Source organism: Chiloscyllium plagiosum, chromosome 39, assembly GCF_004010195.1.
Source record: "Chiloscyllium plagiosum isolate BGI_BamShark_2017 chromosome 39, ASM401019v2, whole genome shotgun sequence".
NCBI classification, from domain to species: domain Eukaryota; kingdom Metazoa; phylum Chordata; class Chondrichthyes; order Orectolobiformes; family Hemiscylliidae; genus Chiloscyllium; species Chiloscyllium plagiosum.
The window spans coordinates 18,032,976-18,054,297 of record NC_057748.1 but is presented as its reverse complement, the minus strand read 5'-3'; the positions used below and the strand labels follow the sequence as shown (position 1 = coordinate 18,054,297).

The 21,322-nt window shown below is 40.6% G+C and overlaps 1 protein-coding gene across 5 annotated transcripts in view; it reads right to left on the bottom strand.

Annotated features, from left to right (window-relative positions):
* Positions 1-21,322, bottom strand: part of l3mbtl2 (L3MBTL histone methyl-lysine binding protein 2) — a 109,577-nt gene that overhangs the window by 63,982 nt on the left and 24,273 nt on the right. For 4 of the 5 annotated variants that reach the window (XM_043679906.1, XM_043679905.1, XM_043679902.1 and 1 more), the window contains exons 7-11: positions 19,794-19,928; positions 17,624-17,712; positions 14,672-14,900; positions 11,017-11,099; positions 6,503-6,607 (exon numbers count right to left, since the gene is read on the bottom strand). In XM_043679906.1, the coding sequence (XP_043535841.1) occupies positions 6,503-6,607; positions 11,017-11,099; positions 14,672-14,900; positions 17,624-17,712; positions 19,794-19,928 (641 nt within the window). The remainder of the gene's footprint in view (positions 1-6,502; positions 6,608-11,016; positions 11,100-14,671; positions 14,901-17,623; positions 17,713-19,793; positions 19,929-21,322) is intronic. The other variant, XM_043679903.1, reaches the window with a different exon arrangement.

Here is a 21,322-nt window from a genome sequence, read left to right as displayed (position 1 = left end):
TGGCTGTGAAATGTTTACCTGAGTTTCGGTTGCTGCTTTGACAACAATTTGAATTTAAAACAGAATAATTTGTGCCCCAGGATACGAAAAACAACTGAGTTTGAATTTATCGTTTGGGCAACACCGAACCCAATAAGACAACCCGACGCTAGGGGTAGAAGAATGCGGACATTTCGAAAATTGGTCAGACAGCAACTGCCGTAGAGCTAACTGCTCATCTAACATTATGCACTTCAAGAAAATCAGGAAATGAAACCTTCCCTACCAAAGGTACCTTTTCAGGTAAAGACTATTCGCTATGCCCCCTCGTAATACCCGCCTCCATACGCGGGAAAAGGTTCACACTGTCAACGCTATCTAACCCCCTAATCATCTTGTACACCTCAATCAAGTCGCCCCTAAACCTTCTTTTCTCTAGTGAAAACAGCCCCAAGTGCCTCAGTCTTTCCTCATACGATTTTCCTTCCATACCAGGCAACATCCTGGTAAACCTCCTCTGCACCCGTTCCAGTGCCTCCACATCCTTCCTATAGTATGGCGACCAAAACTGCACACAATATTCCAGATGCGGCCGCACCAGAGTTTTATACAACTGCATCATGACCTCAGGACTCCGGAACTCAATTCCTCTACCAATAAAAGCCAGTACGCCATATGCCTTCCTCACCGCACTATTTACCTGGGTGGCAACTTTCAGAGATCTGTGTACATGGACACCAAGATCCCTCTGCTCATCCACACTACCAAGTATCCGACCATTAGCCCAGTACCCCAATAGTTCCCTGGTTTTTCCTTACCACCTTTCTTAAATAGTGACACCACATTAGTCAACCTCCAATCTTCCAGCACCTCACCTGTGATTTTTGATGATACAATTAGCTCAGCAAGGAGCCCAGCAATCACTGCCCTAGCTTCCCAAACAGTACTCAGGTATACCCGATGATGTCCTGGGGATTTATCCACCTTTATGTGTTAAGACACCCAACACCACCTTCCATGTCCTTCTCCACAGAAAACATGGATGCAAAATACTGGTTTAGTATCTCCGCCATCTTTTGTGATTTCACATTTAGCTGTCTTGCTGATCTTTGAGGGGTCCTATTCTCTGCCTCACTATCCATTTGTCAATAAATGTATTTATAGAATTCCTTTGTTTTCTCCTTAACCTTGTTTGGCAAAGTTATCATGTTCCCTTTTTGCCCTCCTGATTTCCCTCTTAAGTATTTAACTGCCTTTATACTCTAAGGATTCACTCGATCTCTGCTGTCAAAACCGGACATAAACTGGACATTATTCTTGACCAAAACATCAATTTCTTTAGTCATCCAGCATGCCCTATACCTACCAGCCTTTCCTTTCACCCTGACAGAAATATACTGTGTCTGGACTCTCGTTATCTCAATTTTGAAGGCTTCCCATTTCCAACAATCCCTTTACCAATGAACATCCACCCCCAAGCAACATTTGAAAGTTCTTGCCTAATACTGTCAAAAATGGTCTTCCTCCAAATTAGAACTTTAACTTTCATACCCAGTCTATCCTTTTCCATCACTATTTTAAAAATAAAAGAATTTTGAGATACTGCAATTTGCTTATTTAAGTATGAATTGGATTTTGAAACAAAACAAAGCCACTTGAAGGAAGCACATCGGGAAAGGATTGCCTAAAATTAGGGAGGCATTTATTTCAAGAAGCAACTATCATCTCATCATCTATTCTTTGGAGGAGAATATGGTAGTTTGGAGGAGGTAAAGAATTAAATATCAGAACAGCAAATGAGAGCTGAAGATAGAGCATGCATTGGGAGGAAGGGGTGATCTTAAAGAGGTTTCTAAAATCATGAGGGGCATGGATGGGGTAAACAGACAAGGCTCTTTTCCCTGGGTGAGGAAGTCCAGAACTATAGGTTTAGCATTAGAGGGGAAAGATATAAAAGGGACCTCAGGGACAACTTTTTCACGTGGAGGGTGGTGCGTGTATGGAATGAGCTGTCAGAGGAAGTGGTAGAGGCTGGTACAATCACAACATTTAAAAGGCATCTGGATGGGTATATGAAGGGGTCATAGTGATATGGGCCAAATGCTGGCAAATGGGATTAGATTAATTTCGGATATTTGGTCGGCACGGAAGAGTTGGACCAAAAGGGTCTGTTTCTGTGCTGTACATCTCTATAGCTATGACTCTATGGTCGCTGGCCCCAAAGTACTCCCTCCACTGACACCTCAGTCACCTGCCCTGCCTTACTTCCCATGTTTTGCACCTTCTCCAACAGATACATCCACATACTGAATCAGAAAATTTTCTTGTACACACCTAACAAATTCCTCTCCATCTGAATTCTTCACACTATGGCAGTCCATGATTGGAAAGATGAAATCCCCTATCGTTACCACCCTATTATTCTTACAGATAGCAGAGATCTCCTTACAAATTAGTTTGCCAATCTCTTGCTGACTATTGAGTAGTCAATAATACAAATCCAATAAGGTAAACATCCCTTTTTTATTTCTCAGTTCCAACCAGATTATTTCCTTGATGTATTCCGAGAAATATCCTAAGTATAGATGTAATGTTATCTCTTATCAAAAATGTCACTCCGCCTCCTCACTCTTGCTTTTCTATCCTTCTGATAGGATTTGTATCCTGGAACATTAAGCTGCCAGTCCTGTCCATCCCTGAACCAAATCTGTAATTGCTACAATATCCCAGTCCCATGTTCCTAACCATGCCCGGAGTTCATCTTCCTTCCCTGTTAGGCCTCTTGCACTGAAATAAATGTAGTTTAATTTTTCAGTCCTACCTAGTTCTCTGCTTTGTCCCTTCCCACCCTGACTGTTTGACTTGCTCCTTTTCTCAAGAGTCTCAGGCTGATCTCTTTCCTCATTATTTCCCTGGGTCCCACCTTACTAGTTCAAATCCTCCCAAACAGCTGTAGCTAATCTCCCTGCCAGTATATTAATCCCCTTCCAATTCAGGTGCAATCCATCCTTCATATACAGTTTACTTCTACCCCAGAAGAGAATCCAATGATCCAAAAACTGAACCCTTCTCCCCTGCACCAGCTCCTCAACAATGCATTCATGCTCTATCCTACTACTCCTACCCTCACTAGCTCATAGCACTGGGAGTAATCCAGATATTACTTCGGGGACCTTTCTAAATTCCTGCCTAACTTCCTATATTCTCATCATTTCCCTTCTTATGTCATTGGTTCCAATATGTACAACCAACTCTTGCTGGTTCCACTCGCCTTTGAGAAGATTCTGCACTCCGATATCCTTGATCTTGGCTCCAGGGAGGCAACACACCATTCTGATTTCTCGCTGTCGGCCACAGAAAAATCTGTCTGTGCCTCTGACTAGAGAGTCCCCTATCACAATCAATTGCTTAGAACTTGACATACCCCTCGTTACATTAGAAAGTCAGTCTCAGTACCAGAAACCTGGCTGTTTGTGCTACATTCCCCTGAGTGTCTAGCCCCAACCCCACATTTTCAAAAACAGCAGACTTGTTTGAGATGGGGATGGCCACAAGAGATTCCTGCACTACCTGCCTCCCTCTCCTACTTTCCTGGCGGTAACCCATCTACCTGTGTCTGCAATCTTTCTCCCTTCCTGTAACTGCCATGCATCCCACCCCCAACTCCTGTAATTCCTCATTGCCTCTAATTACCACTTCAACTGATCCATGCGACATGATAGGATTCGTAATCATACACACTTCCCACAGACAATCACCAGTAACACGGAAATTCTCCCTAATTGCCCACATCCGACAGGAAGAGCACATCATACTACTTTGCCTCTTAACCATCTACAGCCCCAGAAAATAGCACAGCTGTACTGCTCTAAAAACACTATTCAGGTTAACTTAGTACCCATACTTTATAGTTTAAAATCTTCATCAAGAGACAGATCTCCAAACAAATTACCAAACAGAACCCACTCTACTCACATTTAAAAAAGACAGCAAGGTAGGTTTCTTTCTCTGACCATGCAGTCTCTACCTTTGTCTCTCTTCCTCCCTTTTTGAAGTGCTGCTGTTTTGATCTTTATTTGCCCCCTCCAAGTTCCAAAACAATGTTCACCAATTTTACATCATAACTATTGCTTTGTGCCTTTTTTCATGGTTCAGTTTCTCTGATACTTTTCTTAATGCCTTTACTTTGCATCTATATTGCTGCTAACCTGCTAATCATACCCTATCTAGACACAGCAAGTCTTTGTTTTTGAGCCATTTCCAATCCATTTGGCATTTGTACCATAAACCTTTTTGCACCAATCTCTCCTATCCTCCAAATGATCATAAACCTTCCCTGTTGTCCTTCTCCCTCACCCTTTGTTTGTACAAAATTAAATACATTTCTTACTATTTCCCTCTGCATAAAATGCCAGAGATCTGAAACCTGAGACCTTAACGGTTTCAATTCACAAATGGCACCAAATGGGCAGCATGGTGGCTTAGTGGTTAGCATCCCTGCCTCACAGCATCAGGGTCCTAGGTTCATTGCCACCCTCGGGCTACTGTCTGTGTGGAGTTTGCACATTTTCCCAGTGTCTGCGTGGGTTTCCTCCGGGTGCTCCGGCTTCCTCCCACAGTCCAAAGATGTGCAGGTTAGGTGAATTGGTCAGGCTAAATTGCCCATAGTGTTAGGTGCATTAGTCAGAGGGGAAATGGGTCTGGGTGGGTTACTCTTCAGAGGGTCACTGTGGACTTGTTGGGCTGAAGGGCCTGTTTCCACACTGTAGGAAATCTGATCTAATCAAACCTGTTTTTTTCTGGCACTCTCTCTTAAATTACAATTAAACTTAATCACATTCTAACTTATTGCCTGGAGCAGCAGCCACTGGGTATAACAATTTACATTTATGGAATACTTTTACTGTACTTAAAATGTGCAGGACTGATTGTCAGACAGATTTCAAAAACCTCTATCCCTTTCAACTCTACGGAGCAATGGGACCGAGAGTAAAGCTTGTACTACTACTACTAAGGTCTGCTAACTCCGCATAGGTTGAAGCTTAAAGCAAGGGTTCAATTTGGTTTATTCATTTATAGCAATTCATTCAGTGCAAGCTCAGCCAGCATTTCAGATGGCAGCTAACAGTCAACCACATTGCTGCATGTCTGAAGTGACATACCAGCCAGACTAGGTGAAGAATAGCAGATTTCCTCCCTAAAGGGCCCATCTGTGTTTTTACAATCATTTACTTGCTTTTAAAAGAGGTTTTTATTCAAGTTTTCATTGTATTCAAAATTCACTTTCGTGGTGGGATTTGAACCCATGTCCCTGGATCATAATCTGTGACTCCGGATTAGTCAATTGATATTCGCATGACACCACCTCCTCTGCACAGAGATATGTATCTCAGCATTATGTGGGTAGTGCTGTTAACTACTAAGCCATATGGGGAGCTACAAATGAGTTTCATTTCTTTATATCCCCTTTTCACTAATTATAGATTGCTTTCCATTAGGTGTTTGCCTGATATGTAGAGTTGCCAACCTGGAGACTCCAGGAATTGAGATCAATCACTAGGACAGTGTTGTGTGCAAAAATCACATGGACATTTTAAAAAAAAAAATTGTTTCTGTCATTTTCATTAAACATTTCTTTAGATTAGATTAGATTCTCTTTAAAAAGTATTGAAAAAGAGGGTTTAAAAGAAACTTTTCTGATAATCAAGACTCAAATTGGGTAATAAGTGTTTCTGCTTTTCATTTGGTGTAGAAGGGGAGTAGCCACATGGATAACTGATGGCTGGAGCAGGATCAAGCCATGCGATAAAATAATTTCAGAAATTATTTTAAGTTCAGTTAGCAACTTTACTTAAAGCAGGGGATCCAATCTGAATTTATGTAAACTAAACAAAAAAAAAAGCAGGGCTGCCCAAACTGTGGCTCAAGATACCCAAGGTGGTGATGGATATGAAGTTTTAGGATCACAAAATCTGAGTCAGCAATGATTGCCATGGAACTTGGACTGATTTCTGACAGCTGGAAAACCCTTCAAATCCTCAGCTTTCTTTGTTCGTATTGGTGGGCGTGGCCTAATAAATTGCACTTTGAGGCCTAGATTGCTGCTGCTGCAAATCAGTTTATGAATAGATTGGTAGCGTTCATTTTTTGGAGAAACAGTCCTTTTTATTACCTATCCAGCCAGGAGGGGGATGGGGTGAAGAGTGGAAGAGGGACCAAATTTGGCAGGGATGAGAGATGTTCAATTCATTTCACCCCACTCCAAAGCTCCATAAATCTTACCTAACCAAATATTCATGTAGGGAGTCACCCACAACCTGAGGCACTGAATTAAGATCACACTGGAAAAGAAACTTTGGAAAGAGTTTAAGAGCACTGATTGAGCGATAATTTTCCTTCCAATGATGTGATAGCCCTGAAATCCAGCTTATCTAAAGCAGTAGTGCATTCTATGCATACAGACACAAGTACAGTACCTTTAACAGAACATCAGTCCCAACAAACTAAAACCAAATTTTCTTACCTTTCGGACACTGGCAACACAAATAGTGGATAAATTCAGCGGATCAATGGCCTCTAGTTTCATCCCATCTTCGAACCAATCATTATTAGCATAAACTGCTCGCACCTAGAATCAGAAAGGTTTTAAAACTACATCAAGTTTGAAAAATACAAATGCCTTGCACTGGGCAAGAAGAAAATGTTGAAAACATAGGAACTAGGAGCAGGAGTAGGCCATTCAACCTCTCAAGCCTGCTCAGTCTTTCAGCACAATCGTGACTGATCTCAACTCAACCTCAACTCCACTTTCTCACCTACTCTCCATCAACTGTACGCAGATAGTGAACTCTACATTCACGACCCTTTGAGAAACAATTTCTCCTCACTGGTTTTAGATCTGCTACCATTTATTCTAAAACTATGACCTCCCATTCTAAATAATGAAACATCCTTTACGTCTACGTTAATTCCTTTAGCATCTTGTGTATGTCAAATGGATTGCCTCTCATCCTTCTAAACTCCAGAGAGTATAGGCCTAAACTGCTCAATTTGTCTTCATAAGAAAATCCCTCATCTTTGGAATCAGTCTAGTGAACCTCCTCTGAACTGCCTCTAATGCAAGTACATTCCTCCTCAGATAAAAAAAGGACCAAAATTGTACACAATACTCCAGGTGCAGTTCCATTGATGCCTTGCACAGTTGCAGCAACACTTCACTACTCTCATACTCTATTTCATTAACAATAAAAAGGCAAAAATTTCATTTGCCTTTCTTATATCTGGTGTTGCTAGAAAAGCTCAGCAGGTCTGGCAGCATCAGTGAAGAGAAATCAGAGTTAATGTTTCGGGTCCAGTAACCCCTCCTCCGAACAGCTGTTTTGAAGAAGGGTGACCAAGCCAGTAAAGTTAACTGATTTCTCTTCACAGATGATGCCAGACCTGCTGAGCTTTTCCAGCAACTTCTGTTTTTGTTTCCAATTTGCAGCATCCGCTTTCAGTTTTTGTTAGCTGCTGTACCTGCATACTAGTTTTCTGTGACACCACAAATCAGTCAATATCAGAACAGAGAAGAGAAATAAACGGTTTCAAACTGTTGATGATAGGTCCATGTTATTGCTATGTTAATTCATCTGAACTTAAACATAGATGTTGACTAGTCTGCCAAATATTTTCATGACTAACTGAGTTTTTCCACTTTTACACTACCTTCAAAAAAAGCTCTCAACTGACAGCCATGACTCAGTGACAGCACTCTACAAAATTAACGTGCTTGAGTTTGGCATTATCTTGGCCAACTGCTTGCTGGTTTTGGGAATGCATTCAGAGACTCAAAAACATTACAGCTGGCTTCTAATTTACATCCGCAGCGATGTGGAATCAACAGTCTCATACGGTTACATTTGTCTAATACACAAACACATGCACTGGGTATGCCACTGCTGTAGTAATAACATCACTGGGCCTATAACCTAAAGGCTAGTTTAACACTCCTGGCAAGATTGTTCAATTCCTACCATTGTGGAATGTAAATCAAATTTGTTAAATCTGATTAGATCACAGCAATAGGTCACAAGGGAAGGAAATCTGTTGTCCTCAATCTGCTCTGGTCTATGCAACAATGTAGATCAAGAACAAATCAGGTAGGCAATAAATACTGGCCTTGCCAGTAATATCCATATCCTGTGGAATAACACAAAATATTTTCAATTTACCATTTCAAGTGATTATTATCAAATATATTAAATTAAGTGTTTATTAAATAATTAGAGGTTTCACTAACAAATCCTGAAAAGTTGGATTCGCAAGACAACATTAAACATAGCATTAGAAATATTTCTATTCCTAAATGCCCTTGAACATAAGAGGCAATCACATTGCTATGGATCTGGAATCAAGTGCCATACACCCCTGCTACAAATATCTAAATTGTTGGGAAGCGCTAAACCTCTTTACACCACAAAGGCCCCAGACTTGAAAATTTGTTTCAAATGTGTTGACCCGGTCATACTCAGTGAGTAATAGCCAGATAGAAGCAAGTGCAAGAATCCAAACTGATTTTGTTGGAGTTTTTATTGGTAAATTAAGGAGCTCTGTTCAGGTGGTCTGCTTGAGATTGGCGAAACCATGGACAAAGACAAATGCTTCCAATCCAAGGCAAAATTTATGGAGAGTTTTAACACTGCCAATGCGTGACCACCCCCCCCCCCCCCATCCCAAAATAAAAATAGACAAAGGGCAAGTTTACAGTATCACTGCAAGATATTAATCAATTTCAGGTACATCAGAGGTGCTTTTTTTTGGTGGAAGATATCATGTAAAATCTCAAACTGCCTGTCAAAATATTTGGAACTCTCTACCCCAAAATGCTCCAGGTGCTCAGTTGCTGAACATCTTCAGACAGACACTGATAGACCTTTAGGCACTAAGGGAGATGAAGATAAGGAATAAGTTCTAGGATTTTGACCCTAACAGCATTCTACATCTACCTACATAAAATGAACTGCAATGGTTCAAGGCAGCAGCTATCACCAATTTCTGAAGAGCAATAAGGAATCAACAAATAAATGCTAGCTCAGGCAGCCATGGCCAAATCACATGAACAAATTTCAAAAAGAGGATAGGAAGGTGGCTGTGTGGTAGCCTTTGAATTGTTTCATTCACACACTACCTCATGTTCGTGACCTACACTGGCTCCCAGCTAAGTAATGGCAGGATGTTAAAATTCTCATACTCGTTTCCAAATCTCTTCATGCATTCACCCTTCCCTAGATCTTTAATCTCCTCCAGCCCTACAACCTTGAGATATATCTGTGCTGCTACTCTAATTCTGGCCTCTTGAACATTACCAATTTAGACTGCTTCCCATTAGCACTCATCCTTGCAGTTTTCTAGGCCTTAAGTTCTGGATTTCCCTCCCTACACCTTTCTGCCTCTCGAGCTCACCTTCCTCCTTTTAAAAATAGTCTTTTAAAACTGACTTCTCTGAAGAAGTATTTAGCCAATTACCTTCATATTTTCATTGGTGCCTACTGCACCATTATTTCATAATTCTCCTGCAAAGAATACTGAATACATTGCAACATTAACTCAATTCTTTCAAACATCTATTTGGGCAACTAAATATGTTAATTGAAACCTGATCTAATTAGCACATAAAAGCAGAGAAAATAGGAGTAAGCCATTCAGCCTTTCGAGCTTACTCTCTCATTCAATATGATCATAGTCGATCATCCAACTCAGCCTGTTCCCATTATTCCCACTCATCCTTTGATTCTTAGCCCCAACTGCTATATCCAACTCAATCATGTGTTGGCCTTAACCACATTTGGTGGTAGCAAATTTCACATGCTTTCCACTCTCTGGCTGAAGAAAATCTCTCATTTTATGCTTAAACGGTTTAACCTGTATTCTGAGACTACAACTGATTGACCACCCTGCCATCCCCAAAAACAACCAACCATCAGAAACATCCTTCCTGCATCCAGTCCTGTTAGAATTTTGTATGTTTCTGAGATCCCCCTCATTCTTCTGAACGTTAACAATTACACTGCTCACCAATTCAACCTTTCCGCATAGGTCAGTCCCTGCCATCCCAGAAATCAGCTTGGTAAGCACTTTTATTTGAGCAAGAATATTTTTCTACACATAAGCAGACCAAAACTCTGCAGTATTCCAGGTGTGGTCACATCAAGGCCCTGTATAATTGTAGCAAGACATCCCTGCTCTTGTACTCAAATCATGATGCCATGAAGGCCAATGTACCACTTACAGCCTTAAATGACAGCTGCACCTGCAGACTTACCTTTAGTTACTGGTGCAGGAGAACACCCAGGACCCATTGCACATTCCCCTATCAATTTCCAGCCTTTTTATATAACAATCCACCTTCTTGTTATTGTTACCGAAGTGGATGACCTGACATTTATCCACATTATACTGCATCTGTTATGCATTTGTTCAAATCATATTGAAGCATCTCTGCATCCTCCTCACAGCTCACTCACCCATGCAGCTTTATGTCATCTACTAATTTGGGGTCATTACATTTAGTTCTCTCAACTAAATTAATATTTTGTAAATAACTGGGGTGCTATCACTGATCTTTGCTATACCCCATGAGTCACTGCCTGCCATTTAGGAAAAAAATGGCCATTTGATCCTACTATGTTTCTTGTCTGCTAACCAGATTCCATGTGTTTTAATTTTACATACTAATCTCTTATGTGGGACCTTCTCAAAAGCCTTCTGAAAGACCAAATAAACCACATCCACCAGGTCCCACTCATCAACTTTACTAGTTGCACCCCCTTTTGCTAAAACCTCTTCATTCAGTAGTCTGGGATGTAGATTATCAGGCCGTAGGGATTTATTTGCCTTCAGTCCCGTCAATTGCCTGAACACCATTTACTCGTACTGATTTTCATCAGTTCCTCCCTCACACTAAACCCCGATGTTCCAGCATTTCTGGTATGCTATGTGCCCGACGTACCCATTTATCCAGAACAAAGAAAAGAAATGCAAAACGTTGTCCCTTACTTTTTTAAAGAGATGGGGTAAAGCATAACAGAAGACTTTCCTGAACGTTGGGTATGAGCTTACATCTGCTCTGGTCACTCCTCCTTAGAAAAAAAAGGATTAAAATTTTAGTTTAAAACTATGCAAACCAGAAAGCTACAAGTTTCAATTTCCTATGTAATACATAAGATCCAATGTTCTCTAACTCACTATGACAAGTTCACAACACAAATGGCTAAATTCGAGTTTTTTCACTTTTTTTTGATAACTAAGACAAAGTCACTTTGTTCAGTCCAATGACTGAACTTGCCTTCATGCCATTTATAGTAGTCAGTATTCCATGCAGCTGCAAATACCCACAAAACATTGAAACAACACCAGATATTTTGGAATTTTGAAGACATGTGGTGTCTCATAAAAACAGACTGCAAACCTTATGACAAGTAATTTACATTTAGTATAATAGCTTGGGCCAACAAGTTACAACAATGAAATTCCTCACTATTCAGAGTAAGCAGTGTATTCATTCTTGTGTGGCTTTGATCTATCATTTGGAAGACAAAGTAAATAAAATACTAAGTCAAAATTTTGAAGAGTCATTAGATTCGAAATACTGTTTCTCTGCACAAATGCTGCCAGACCTGTTGAGTTTCTCCAGCATTTGTCTTTGTAATTAAAATACTAGTAGAGAATTTCAAAAGCATGTCCTTTTGTTGTTTACAATAGAGTACTGACTATACTTAATCAGTCTGTGCATGCAAAACTCAAAACGTAACATGTAACATTAGATACAGTCCTGTGATTAGACCACATTCAAGAGGGTGCTAAGAATCATACAACCACAGTGAAAAGTCGAGAATGTGACTCAGGTATGCTCACTAGAAGTTACATGTCTCAATATAACTTGTTTACTATTTCGTATAGAACAACCTGGCCTTTACAGTTCAAAGGCACTTGTCTAAGAATTGCACATTGCTTTTGAATCAAATAAAAGCATGTGGACAATAGTTTCCTGGTGTATTCGCCATAGCAATGCGTCAACAAGAGCTGACTTGGCAACCAATCAACACCATTGCCTGATGTATTATAAATTATTGCTCCCTTTGAAATGGGGTATTCTTGAATCTGTCCTGAGTGCATGACGAAAAGTTTTGACAACATGCCTGTTTGAGCAGTACTCAAGTTTTCTTTATATTTATGCTCCGGCAATAGATGCCAATGACATTTATTAGTCTTCCCCAATTGCCCAACTTGGTAGTTGGGTATCATCTCCCAAAACCATTGCAGCCCACATGCTGAAAGTAGCCCCACAGGGCTGTTCCACAGGCAAGTGTAGAACAATAACAACAACAAGTTGGTTAATTTTACTCAGAACACAGATAAATATGATACAAGTTCCAAGTGAAATTACATTGAATCCTCACAGTTCCTTGCAATATTAAAAACAAATACACAAGCTCTTTCCTTGATTCAGTCTTATCTTTCAAGTCAGTCCACAAGTCATAGGAACAGAAGCAGGCCATTCAGTCCATCGAGTCTGCTCTATCATTAACAAAATCATAGCTGATCTCAATCCTTAGCTCCATTTTCCTACCTTTTCCCCATAACCATAGATTCCCTTCCCAATTAAAAATGTTTACCACAGAAGCTGGATATTCAACTATAGTTAAGGCTGAGACAAACAAAAAAATTCCACAGATTCACTAACCTCAGAAGAAATCTCCTTCATCTATTTTAAATATGAAGCGCCTTATTCAGAGATTATGCCCTCTGGTCCTAGACTCTCTCACAAAAGGAAACAACCTTTCCATGTCAACCCTGTCAATTCCCCTTCAAAATATTTTCTATTTCAGGAAGGTTGCCTCTTATTCTTCTAAACTCCGATGAGTACAGACCAAACCTACACAAACCCTCCTTATAAGATGGTCCTTAAAAACCCAGGATCAGCCTTGTAAACATCCTCTGTATTGCCTCCAATGCCAGTGCATCTTTCCTTTGATAACCCGCCCAAAATCATGTATTCCAGCTGTGGACTGACTAGTTTTAATAAAATTTCCCTCTTGTTAAAATTCCATTAAATTGGAAATAAAGTCTGACATTCTATTTGTTTTCCCAATTATCTTTTGAATTTGTATGCTAGTTTTATGATTTACTCCAGAGCTCTCTGTTGCTTTCTGCGGTCTCAGTTTAAATCATCATTTACTAAACTGACTGCTGCTAGTCTCTTATCAACGGGTGCTTTCCAAGTGCCTTGCTATGCTGCAATGCCTGAAGACTTTTTCTAGCCCATCTAGACAGGACGTCAAACACTTCACCTCTTGTCTGTCTAAACTCCATATCAGGTTCACCTAGTTAGAATTGTAAAAGGCATGCTGTTTATGAATGCTATGATCTGCTGACACATTGAAAGAACAGTTCAATCACTCATATCCTTCCTTCAGCAGTGGTGCTCCCAAATAAAAATCAGATTTCCATAAAAAAATTATAAGACTGGGTTGCGTTTGGCTTGCAAATTTTACTTTAAAATCTATCAGCTGCCTTGAATGTAACTGACCCAAAGTCACCTATCATCTTAGTTATTACTGCTCTTACTACACACCTCTCAGTGTGGCATCTCTTCACCTCCTAGTCATCCCTTTCATTCCTTCCACATGCCACTTCCCTCGCCCAGTCTCCTCCCCCAATGCTTCACTCATTCCCTTTTGTTCACCAACCCCTTCTCGAAGTGAGGTTGCAGAATTGGGTCGGTCTCAGAAAAGGGAAATTGGGGGAGAGGGAAGAGGCGAGACCAGGGAGTGGAAGAAATTAGAGGGTTGGGAGAGGCAGAGTACAAAGAATCTAGTGTTTAAAAAGCAAACCAAGCATGCATAATTATTGAACAGTTCGTCGTCTATGTGCATTTGGAAGGAAAATGGTGGCATAATGTATGATTGACCTTGTAATTCAGAGGCCTAAATTAATATATGGGAATGAATCTCAACACTGCAGCTTGAAGAATTTAAATTGAATTAATGAAGATCTACGACTAAAAAGTGAACATTTGTAATGATGACCTGAAAACTACCACAGATTGTTGTAAAATCCCATTAGGTTCACTAATGTCCTTCAGGGAAACAATGTCATCCTGACCCATTCTGGCTTGCATGTGTTTCAAGACCCAAAGTAACTTAGTTAACTCTTAACTGCCTTCTGAAATGACCTAGCCTTAGTTCTTGGATAATTAGGGACAGGCAACAAATGTTGCCCTTGCTACTGATGCCATATCCTACTAATTACTAACTTTTTTTTTAAAGAAATGAGCTAAAACAGAACAGATGAACAACAAAAGCTGGCCTTGAAAGCAATACCCACATCCCAAAAAAGGATATAAAGGAGGACAATATAGCAGCAATTTAGCAGATTAGTGGATTCACGCCTTAAAACTCTTTTCAGTGTCTTAGAGTTTAAACACATTATTTGTAACTGTCGTCACACAGCATCATTTCTGCTTATGTGCACCAAGCAAATACTTAGGAGAAGGAGATCATTCAGCCATTATAGCCTATCCTACCATTCAATTGGATCCTGGTTGATTTTCATCTTAACTATCTGCCTGCTTTGGTTTCATATCCCTATACCTTTGCTCAACAAAAATCTATCAATCTCAGTTTTAAAAAGATAAGCCCCATTAGCTCACCTGGGTGTTTCACTTTGTGACCCACCCGTTTGGACCATCCCACTGAATGGATGAGGGGACTCCACATGTGGCACCAGAAATCATCATCTTCAGAATCTTCATACAGCAGTCTCAGGCGCCCTCCAATCACAGTATCCACAACCGCTGTCCGCGTACGTGAGATTTGCGCCTTATCAACGACTTCCACACGCATTCCTGGTCGAAAAGGGTATTTCATACTCTCCACCATCTGGGCAGGACAATCAAAAACAAGATTTTCTTCTCAGATAGATGCATCAACTCAATGAGAGAGAAACAAAAATTCTTTCACCTTCTGCTTAGCCTGCTCATTTGAGAAAAATATTTCTGGCAACTTGTACGTTTTCCAAGAGGTTCATTCAAGAGTTTAAACACAATATTGATGAACCATTCAACTGTCAGGGATGTCATAGCCGAGCCACATCTGGTCTCATTTGGTGTTACTTTCTCGCAGTGCTCAATAAATAGAAAAGCACCAATCCCACTCCCCAAACTTAAATTCCTTCCCTACTGCAGCGCAAATGTTATGGATCTTGGGCTCAGTCATACAGCATGGAAACAGACCCTTTGGTCCAACCACATTCCCAAACTAAAGTAGTCCCACCTGCCTGCATTCAGCACTTATCCCGCCAAACTTTCCCTATTCATGTACTTCTCTAAAATGTCTTTGAAATATTGTAACAGTACCTGCATCCACCACTTCCTCTGCTCGTTCATTCCACACACTAACCACTGTGTAAAATAGTTGCCCTTCATGTCCCTTTTAAATCTCTCACCTTAAAAATATGTCCCTAATTTTGAACTCCACCAGGGAAAAGATCCTTGCTATTCACCTTAATTATGCCCCTCATGATTTTATAGACCTCTAAAAAAGGTCATTCTCTCAACCTCCAATGCTCCAGTGAAAAAAAGGTCCCAGCCTATTTTTATAACTCAAACCTTCCAATCCCAGTAACATCCTGGTAAATCCTTTCTGAACCCTCACCAACGTAATCAACACAGTATTCCATAACAGGCCTCACCAACATCCTGGACAATCATCTTAGTCCCAGGAGATTGCTGGAGTTCCTAAGGGAGTTGCTTTATGCCCAGACAGCTTCAGCTGCAATACTGATGGCTTTTCTTGCTTTCTTTCTCAAAGGTCAGAAACAGGAGATGTTTGATGATGCACGGGCTGCGTTCAATACTATTAGCAACTCCTCAGATGCTGAAGAAATTCATGACCATAAGCAGCAAGATCTGGATGACATTGTAGGTTTAGGCTCGCAAGTAGCCAATAATACAGGGACCACGCAAGTGCCAGGAAATGACCACCTCCAACAAGAAACCATTTTCTAATGCATTCAAAGGCATTAGCATCTCTAAATCTCCAGTCAAGATTCTGGAGAGGTCACCATTGATCAGAGGTGTGAACAATCTTCACCTCTGCCTGTTGTAATGGTCAGGGATTTCTTTATAGAAATCTAAGGCACCACAGAAGTTACAGGGAACATTGGAGAGAATGAACTTTCCACTGTCGCCATGCACAATAGTAATACTGATCAACAGAAGTCCTGACTAGATTAAACTCTTTCCCAGTGTGATGTTTTTAAAGCCTTGCTTGAGTGCAGAGTAAAAAAGAAAATTGACGGGTGAGAGTGTTGTTGAGCGAGGTTGGCTTTCAGATGTTCAGTGGTGTGGTTAGTGGGGTTGCAGGTTGGGTGGCCTCAAACTCCTATGCGCTAGTAAGATTAGATTACTTACAGTTGGCCCTTCGGCCCAACAAGTCCACACAAACCCACCCAGACCCATTCCCCTACATTTACCCCTTCACCTAATACTACAGGCAATTTAGCAAGGCCAATTCACCTAACCTGCACATTTTTGGACTGTGGGAAGAAACCGGAGCACCCGGAGGAAACCCATGCAGACACTGGGAGAATGTGCAAACTCCACACAGACGGTTGCCTGAGGCGGGAATTGAACCCGGCTCTCTGGCGTTGTGAGGCAGCAGTGCTAACCACTGTGCCACCGTGCCGCTCTAATTTGAGGGAGATAATGCAGCGACATTAGGATTGGGGTAAGAAGTTTAACGTGAACTGGAATTATTTTTGAAAAAGATCAAAAAAGGTTATAACCCTGTTGTGTTCTATTTTGGTGAGGAGTTGCTAATGGAATTGAACACAGCCTATATGTCATCAAACATCTCCCATTTCTGACCTTTAAGAAAACAAGCAAGAAAAGTCATCAGTATTGCAGCTGAAGCTGTCTGGACATAAAGCAATGCCCTTAGGAACTCTAGCAATCTCCTGGGATTAAGGTGATTGTCCAGGATGTTGGTGAGGCCTGTTATGGAGTACTGTGTGCATTTCTGGTCACTCTACTACAGGAAGGATTATTAAATTGGAGAGAGTTCAGAAAGAATTTACCAGGATGGTGCTGGGAATGGAAGGTTTGAGTTATAAAAACAGGCTGGGACTTTTTTTTAAACTGGAGCATAGGAGTTTGAGGCCACCCAACCTGCAACCCCACTAACCACACCACTGAACATCTGAAAGCCAACCTCGCTCAACAACACTCACACAATTTTTTTTTTAACTATGCACTCAAGCAAGGCTTTAAAAACATCACACTGGGAAAGAGTTTGGAAAGAATGAAAACAACAAACAATACACTGCATAATTTAGTACTCTCCTAAACCAACCACTTACGAATTGAAACAATCTCCATATTTCAGAAGATAATAAAAATAATCCTGGGATGGTCAAGATTCAATAAATTCTGCACAAAAGCGTAGAATCACAGCTGCAACATTCCTGATCGTCTATGCTGCACATTGTACCATACTTGTGCAATGGATGAAGATCGCAGACTTTTACATTTGGATTTCACCTCATGAACTTCATTAAGATGTAAAGTACCACCACAGGACAGGCTGTCTTGTGTTTGCCATACCTTATAATGAAAATCAACTGGTAGCGTCTTAGATCCAATTAGTCTCTTTAACAGATAGGCCCTCCAGTCAGTGGTCTTGTTTCGAACAGCTGCACAAGGTGACACAAGATCATTTCATAACTCAATATATTGTATTTGGGACTTGATGACAATCTGATTACACCCAATGCTAGCCTGTTTGCAATACAGAGTGGCAGATGGAACAATGCACTATTAAGTTTGACACAAGATTAAAAATGGTAGCACTGGCTACAAGGAGAACAGCCAACTGCTTTGAGTTACAACCAAGATGGAAAACAGTCACTTCAGTTCCCCTACTCCCCACTCCATATAAAACAAAATATTTTGCTGAAGTCCTAATATAGCCAATGATATGCTCTCTCTATCAGGCAGAGGACCAAAAGGTCCATCAACTCTATTTGTTCACTGAACGCAAAATTCATTTACTACAAAATAAAACCCATTCAGCAAAATGCTCTCTGGGGTCAGGAGGTGGTTATTCTTGAAGGTTAAAATAAGGATAGAATGTTCCAAGGTCTGTCAATCTAGTGACCTTGCACATGCGGTCAAGTCACTAATCACACATTGTCATCTCTGGGGTCTTGTCAGATACAGCTTGCACAGGAAATCTTCTAGAATAATTAGCTGGATTTAGACTTAATTAACCACAAAGGTGATTAAAGAATGGAAACACAAGCTGGGAAGCTTATTCTTAGCTAGATTTCCCCAACTAATTGTAAACAGAAACCACTTTCTAAGCCATAAATTATTTAAACATAGTATTCATAAAACTAAGGTAAATGACATCTGAAAAGTCCATGTAATTATCTGATTTCTAATAAGTCTTGTTTAAAAAAGATTCAATGTCTCAAAAGATCTTTGTGTTTCTTTTATACCTTACCCAGACATCCACACACCACTCAAAACAGTGACAGTTTTCCCATAATCCTTCAGAAACAAGATGTCAAATATGAAGTGGTTTCATAATTTTACAATAGTTTTCAGAATTGAAAAACAAATTAAGTGTCAAGGCTGCTTCACAGCTGCACAAGGAAATTCTGCACTTAACATACAGCACTGCAGGGTGCTTAAAGTGTTAATTACTCAAACTTGCAGATTGTAACAGAGCTATTTAAAAATGTAAGAAATGAAAGCAAGAGCAAACTTTATGGTCCCTCAAACCTATTGTGCCATTTAATGAGATCATGTCTGATCTTTAATATCAACTCCACTTTCCATTACCCAAATTCCTTGAGAATGGTTTCCTCTTTTGTGCATTAGCTTGCCTTGCTTATTTTCAGCCCACAGTGCTGTCTAGAAACAGTGCAAAGAAAGAAAGCTGAATATTCGTCATCAACTAGTCTTCAGTTGTGCCTCCTTATGGCAACACATGAATTGTGGACTCTCAGAGCGAGGTAAAAGTTTTAGACAAACTCAGGGAAGTGTGGATCTCCCACATGACATGAAGGCCCATTGACAACCATGGACACATAGCTCCACTATCTGATGGATACCATGGCTAAGTGTATCAAAAATATCAAACTTCATCAAAAATAAATTTCTAAAATCTGTAGTGAAACTGGAGCCAGTCACTGACTGCCATGGTTTCCATGAGGTTGACTGTTTGATGAGGCCCAGGAAGACCAATTACTCTCCATGAATTTGTGGTCACGCAAACTTCTGCTCACTACGTCCGTACACAGTCCTATGCACTCTGTATCGGAATCTCCTGACATTCACTGGCTAAGTAAAGCATAGATTTTACAACTCCTGGCCTGGTTTCCAAATACTTTCAGAGTTTCAGTCAATGTCTCTATAATTTTATCCAATCTCTTCAGTTCTAGAGATGGCTGTACTCCAACCAATTTTGAACTCTATATGTTCTCAAATTTAATCATTCCACCACCTGCAATTATGCCTTCAACTGCTGAGAAAAATCACTGGAATTCTCTCTAAACATTTTGCCCCTCTATTGCTCTTCATCCCAATAAAGATGGTCCTTAAAACTTACCTCTTTGACCAAGTTTTAGACAACATACCCCATATCATTTTATCTGGCTCAGTGTCAGATAACACCATGGGACATTTAAATACATGTAATAGAAAATGCAAGCTGTTGTTTCGCTGTGATACTGTGCAAAAAACTGCAGTTACCGCTTTGAGAACTTACTCTGAGGAGGCACAAGAGGCTTGCCAAATGTGGCACACCAACCAATTGGATGGATATCTGCAGTTCCCAGGTTATACCAAAAATCCCGTTTCTGGTTGTTTTCAAATCCTTCATACCTCAGCAATGCCTTATAACCTACAAAAAAAAACACAAAAAGCAATAACAGTTAAAAACTTCAAAAGAAACAACTACACTTGTTACTAAAATACCTGCAATCAGATAATGAGACTCAAAATTCCATTAAGAATGACAGTAGCATGTTATGGACGTCACTGGATTATTAATCCACAGACCCAGGTTAATGGCTCTAAAAAACCTGTTCAATTCCCACCACAGTAGCTGATGGAATATAAATTTAATTCATTTTAAAAATCTGGAATCCAAAGCTGATTCAATCACTTGCCATTCAGAAGCCTGGTCTGGTCTACATATGGCCAAACCCATATCAACATAAAGGGTTGACTTAACTGCCTTCATAGGATAGTCTACAAGTCACTCAGTTCCAAGGCAGTTTGAAGTGAGAAACAAATCCTGACCTTGCCGACATGGCATGAAAGAAAAAAAAAAGGAAGATAAATAATCTATCAAAGTTTGTGAGAAGATTTGTAGCTTGGGTGCTCGTTGCTGTGGTTCTGTTCGCCGAGCTGGAAGTTTTTGTTGCAAACGTTTCGTCCCCTGTCTAGGTGACATCCTCATTGCTTGGGACCCTCCTGTGAAGCGCTTCTGTGGTGTTTCCTCCGGCATTTATAGTGGCCTGTCCCTGCCGCTTCCGGTTGTCAGTTTCAGCTGTCCGCTGTAGTGGCCGGTATATTGGGTCCAGGTCTATGTAATTGTTGATGGAGTTTGTGGATGAGTGCCATGCTTCTAGGAATTCCCTGGCTGTTCTTTGTTTCGCTTGCCCTATAATGGTAGTGTTGTCCCAGTCAAATTCATGTTGCTTGTCGTCTGCGTGTGTGGCTACTAGGGATAGCTGGTCATGTCGTTTCGTGGCTAGTTGATGTTCGTGAATGCGGATTGTCAATGGTCTCATTTGACGTAACGGCACTGTTCACCTCTATTGACAAAGCCCTAGCCAGAGAAACAATAGCCAACCTGCTGAACAGACATACTGAACCCATCAACAAAGACGGCATACTTAAACTACTGGACTTGTGCCTCACAACACACTTCACATTCAACAACCAGATATACGAACAAATCAACGGAACACCCATGGGCTCACCGATCTCGGGACTCATAGCAGAAGCAGATGCAAAGGTTAGAACAAACAGTCTTACCACAAATTCAACCCAAACTCGGGGTCAGATACGTTGATGACACCTTTGTAATCATTAAAAACACAGAAATAGAGAAAACACACCGGACCATCAACGCCACACTCACAGGAATCCGATTCACCAGAGAGGAAGAAAAGGGCAACCAACTCCCATTCCTAGACGTGAGGGTACAGAGAACACCAAACGGAGAATTAACCACTAAGGTACACAGGAAAGCCACACACACAGACCAAGTCCTAAACCATGAAAGTA